Source organism: Protomyctophum parallelum (assembly GCF_964188405.1).
Source record: "Protomyctophum parallelum genome assembly, chromosome: 5".
Lineage (NCBI taxonomy): Eukaryota > Metazoa > Chordata > Actinopteri > Myctophiformes > Myctophidae > Protomyctophum > Protomyctophum parallelum.
In genome coordinates, this window is record NC_139702.1 from 35,486,687 (window position 1) to 35,491,686 (window position 5,000).

The 5,000-nt window shown below is 43.5% G+C and overlaps 1 protein-coding gene across 1 annotated transcript in view; it reads left to right on the plus strand.

The window, feature by feature from the left end:
• The first annotated feature begins 23 nt into the window (after positions 1-23).
• The window catches only part of tmed1b (transmembrane p24 trafficking protein 1b), a 5,568-nt gene continuing 591 nt past the window's right edge, over positions 24-5,000 (plus strand). Inside the window, exons 1-5 of the mRNA XM_083765980.1 lie at positions 24-298; positions 1,637-1,734; positions 2,115-2,298; positions 2,621-2,788; positions 4,097-5,000. The exon at positions 4,097-5,000 is cut by the window's right edge and continues 591 nt beyond it. Of these exons, the coding sequence (XP_083622106.1) occupies positions 104-298; positions 1,637-1,734; positions 2,115-2,298; positions 2,621-2,788; positions 4,097-4,147 (696 nt within the window). The 5' untranslated portion in view covers positions 24-103 and the 3' untranslated portion in view covers positions 4,148-5,000. The remainder of the gene's footprint in view (positions 299-1,636; positions 1,735-2,114; positions 2,299-2,620; positions 2,789-4,096) is intronic.

Genomic DNA, 5,000 nt, shown 5'->3' on the forward strand with positions numbered 1-5,000 from the left:
CGGGTCACAACCAACCAAATCACTGCAAAGTTATGCTGCGGAAGAGGGATGAGAGCGAGATGCTCCAAGTTAGATAATCTGTAAAGAATATTTATTTTACACCATGGACCTTCACTGTGCAGCCAGGGAGCGCAGAGCCACGCTGCTTGCACTAGTTATTTCAGTGTCGTGTTTAGGATCGGTGTGTGCTTTCGGACAGAGCCAAGACAGCGAGTTCACATTCCTCTTGCCAGCCGGAACCACAGAATGTTTCTATCAAACGGCAACGAAGAATGGCTCGATAGAAGTCGAATATCAGGTAAGTGTGTGTCTCGTGAAGACAGCTGCGGATCCCACAGGTCCACAGCCTACAGTTGAAATGCTAACAGAATTGGATGATTATTATAATGGCCCGTTTATCCATAGCTAGCAGCCTAGCGACCACAAGCATACAGACTTCCGCTATTTGTTGACACACCATGCACATAGTACTGTAATCTCTACTGTATGTAGCTCAATAATAAAACCCCTCCTACTATATGTCCGTTCATTCTGAGTCGCTTATAGTGATAGCAATTAAGGTTGCATTCTGTATATCAATGAAGAATATTAGCTTTTGAAGCCTTTATGTTTATAGCTCTGGTCCATAGCTATAATGCCTTAAAGGCATTAGAGCTATGGATCAGAATTCAGAGCTAGGTTTCTATAATCTCTTGTCTAACCTAATAACCTATTCGTTTGTTTGCTTAATGGGATAGGCTGCACTTGTGTTGACCACTGTACTAGGATTCATTTAGGACTGCCCCTCTAGTTCATGTCATAAAAATACCCATAGATAAAATAACATACCAGCAGGATATAATGCTAAAACATCCTGAAGGGCTTTTACTTAATTATATACTAAAAACTAAAACAGAAGTGGCTATTGGAGAACCTGATTTGGAATGGATAGGGACACATGATCTGATGCAGGACAATGTCACTATGACAAGATGGGTCTGTTCCAAACCAAATACTCTGTTGCCACACTCATTCATTCGCCTCATAAATCCAAGGGGAAGTGGCTGCACCGGCCCACTTCCACCCAGTGGAGTGCACCGGGGGCATACGTTAGTCCGACATACATGGCCGGTTATATGTGGCCGGTTTAGACTCACCCGTGGCTTCGACATGCGTGACTCACCCGAGACTCCAAGACTCGCTCCGACATGCGTGGCCGGTTAAAACTCACCCGAGACTCCAAGACTCGCTCCGACATGCGTGGCCGGTTAAAACTCACCCGAGACTCCAAGACTCGCTCCGACATGCGTGGCCGGTTAAAACTCACCCGAGACTCCAAGACTCGCTCCGACATGCGTGGCCGGTTAAAACTCACCCGAGACTCCAAGACTCGCTCCGACATGCGTGGCCGGTTAAAACTCACCCGAGACTCCAAGACTCGCTCCGACATGCGTGGCCGGTTAAAACTCACCCGAGACTCCAAGACTCGCTCCGACATGCGTGGCCGGTTAAGACTCACCTGTGGCTTCCGTGTGCGGGTTGGTTAGGGTTTGGGGTAGGGTGTCTATTGCGTGTCGGACTGTTTGGACGTCGGACCAAAGATATGCTCTTTTCCTAATGATGAAGGTTTTTGCTCATTCTGTGTCTGAACATCCAGGTGATCGCAGGCGCAGGTATGGATGTCGACTTCACAATCCTTTCACCACAAGACATCCTGCTCATCTCTGATCAACGACGCTCTGACGGAGTCCACATGTGGGTCCTACTTAAGCTCTGACTGGTTTTAATTTTGATTGTTGTTATTATTCATATACCGGTAAATTGGACATCAATGTGGCCTAGTGGGTACTAGAGACACTGTCCTGTAACCAAAGAATCAGTGGTTTGATGCCAACAGCCAGACAAAATGTTAGGCAAGGTGCACCTTGGGCCCTTGTTTGCTGCAAGATTTATACACATATGTTTATTTGTAAGACAAAAATAGCCAATCTTTAAGCAAACATGTGTGATGTAACCCATTCTGAGCCTGTACAATGTCTATTTTAGCTTTTTTTGACCTTTTTTGAATGGCCAAAATAGGGATTTCATTTTTAAAGTGGTTAAATAATCTCTGAACGCCTTTCCTGTCGTTCCAGGGTGGAGCCTACTGAGGAGGGCGATTATCAGATTTGCTTTGACAACAGCTTCAGTCGCTTCTCAGAGAAGATGGTGTTCTTTGAGGTCATCATAGAGGGACCAGATGCGGGAGGGGATGACGAGTGGCCTGGGCTGGAGGAGCCTGATGGCAGCATGCTGGAATACAAGCTAGATGACATCCGGGTAAAGCCCCAGTTATGCGTCGTTGTACGCCCCAGTCACTGTTGCGTGTGATAATTGGCAAAATGCAGCTCACATCGTGCGTTTAATAGAGCTGAGAAAATACATATTTAACTTTAATTTTGTGACTGTGTGTGTGTGTGTGTGTGTGTGTGTGTGTGTGTGTGTGTGTGTGTGTGTGTGTGTGTGTGTGTGTGTGTGTGTGTGTGTGTGTGTGTGTGTGTGCGCGCGCGCGCACCTAATTATATTCAGAGTCAACCGTCAATTTTCACTCCGTCTCATTTAAAGCCTGCTTTACCCAAACTCATTTATTTCCTTCCCCCAGGAGTCCATGGACTCAGTGCACCGTCGACTGGAGCGCAGCCGTCAGATGCAGACGGTGTTGAGGGCCTTTGAGGCACGGGACCGGAACCTTCTGGAAGACAACCTCTGGAAGGTCTCCTTCTGGTCCTGTGCCAGCCTGATAGTCATGCTCTGTGTGGCACTCACGCAGGTAACTACTACAGCAGCGTGGCACAAATGTGCGATGATGCGTACAACATTTCGGGGCAATCGGAAGCTGCGTTCATGATCTGAGGCATTTTGTACAAAACTCCTGCGAACTTTGGAAGCCAATCTTAGCCAGTCATGATGGAATATGAAAAATATGACATCTATCTCGATATCATGAATATAGACCAATTTGCGTGATATTTGGACAAAATCTGTAGGAGTAATATAAATGTGTTTTGCGAAATGCCACGCTATAACAGGTGGCACTATAACATAATGGAGTCAGGTTAACTATAACAGGCTGTCTTTCAAGAATTTCATATTAAGTTGCTCCCTCTAGTGGCTGAAGACTATGCTTAATATTTAAATTCATTAGGCAATTCGGCCCTTTTGGATTGAGGGGAGGGATTTTTTAAATTATACATTATTAGAATTATCCAACCAACAATTTCAAGTAGATGCTCTGTGTCAGACATCTGACACACTTTCACCTACTTACAGTATATTAGGTTCAAGTCCATTAAAGCACTGTTATTCGATGGCGTTGCTTGCCAAACATTGCTGATCTACAAGCTCTCACAACCTGTCTCATTTCTATTTTTAGAAAGCGCTGCCGCCTTACAACGTAGAATAAATTAAGCAGCCTCTGACTGTGCTTATCTTTGTGTGAAGAACATGATCTCCTATTTGTCCAAGTGTAAATCAATATTACACGCACGTCATCAAAACAATGAACGCACACCAAGGACAACTTGCAGAGAGGAAAAATACCAGTAAGACGCCTGAGGGCGAGAAGCGACCTGACCCTTTAGGGCGAGGTCGCTTCTCGCCCTCTCTCATAGTGATGTCACGAGACCTGGACACAATATTGTGAGTAACGATTGTCAGTGACAGATTGAGTGACAATGACGTGACGTGACATGACAAAAATGCAAGGTTTCATAGTTATCTGCGACCTTCGGTCGCAAAAAATATAAATAAATATAGAAAACGAATTATATATGCATTCAAGAGATTAAATGTTTGAAAACGTTTTGAGTTATTATGACATACAGTATAGTAAGGCTGATTGTTTCATATCATTGGCTGAGTGGCAACCCTGAACCCTATTATGTGTGTTCCTTTATTGTCTGTTACTGTCCATGTTGAGGCCTACAAGTGGCCCATTGATTGTGTATCTTGACTGAAATTGTCTCCGCCAGGCCAAAGAATAAATAAATAATATCCAGTAAGACGCCCTGAGGGCGAAGTAGTTTATCTATTGTTAAACGGAGAGGACCTGTCAATAATTAATTTCATCTCTTCATAGGTCTACACGGTTCGCAAGCTGTTTGACGACAAGAGGAGAGCCTTCACATAGACCCTTATTGAGCCGTGCTGCACAACAGAAGAAGGGAAAGCTATCTATGAAAAAAGCACCGACTTGGGTGCCCAATCAGGTCCTGTTATTCTTTACAGTTTTTCACACAGCCTTCTGGCATCTCAGTCACTTAGCTGACATGTACAGTAGGCTTGGGGTTTACACGAGTGCTGACACTGTTGCTGGCATTACATTATTTGCATCATTAACTGGAGAAGCCAGTCTTAGATGGGGGTTTAGATGGTTTCTGTGAACAAACTGATTTTGAACAATACAATAGGGTATAATACTTGCTAATTAGAATAGTTGAATAGTTTAAGGAGAAGTTCAGTGCCAGTGTCAAATCTAAACATTAGAAGTAATCATTTGAAAATCGCGAGGGGGGGTAACCTAAAAAAAGAAAACATAAAAACAGTGACAAGAGTGCTTCTCTTAGGTTCACATAATGTTTTATCTACAGTATGTTTGGGTTATATCTGTGAGATGTTAAGAAACTTGTTTACTTGGTAATTTTGCAATTCTGTGCCATTGTACAAGGTCACACAATACTCACAACTTAGTTTGGTCTCATGCATGTAACTCTCTGAAGACAAACGTAGAAGGACAAATGTAGAAGTTTACTAGTACAATGTGGTATGTGCAATAAATGTGCTATGCTCTTCCTGAATCCTGACAGTATAATGGCTGTGGTGTCACACCTGTAATTGACCTATAGCCATTGGTGGACAATAACTTGGGTAAATTTACTTGAGTATTGGTTCATTTCAAATAGAAACATTGTACGTTTGACTATAATATTTCTAGGGAGGGACTCTTGCCATAATTCAAATATAGTGAAAACTATCTGATCTAG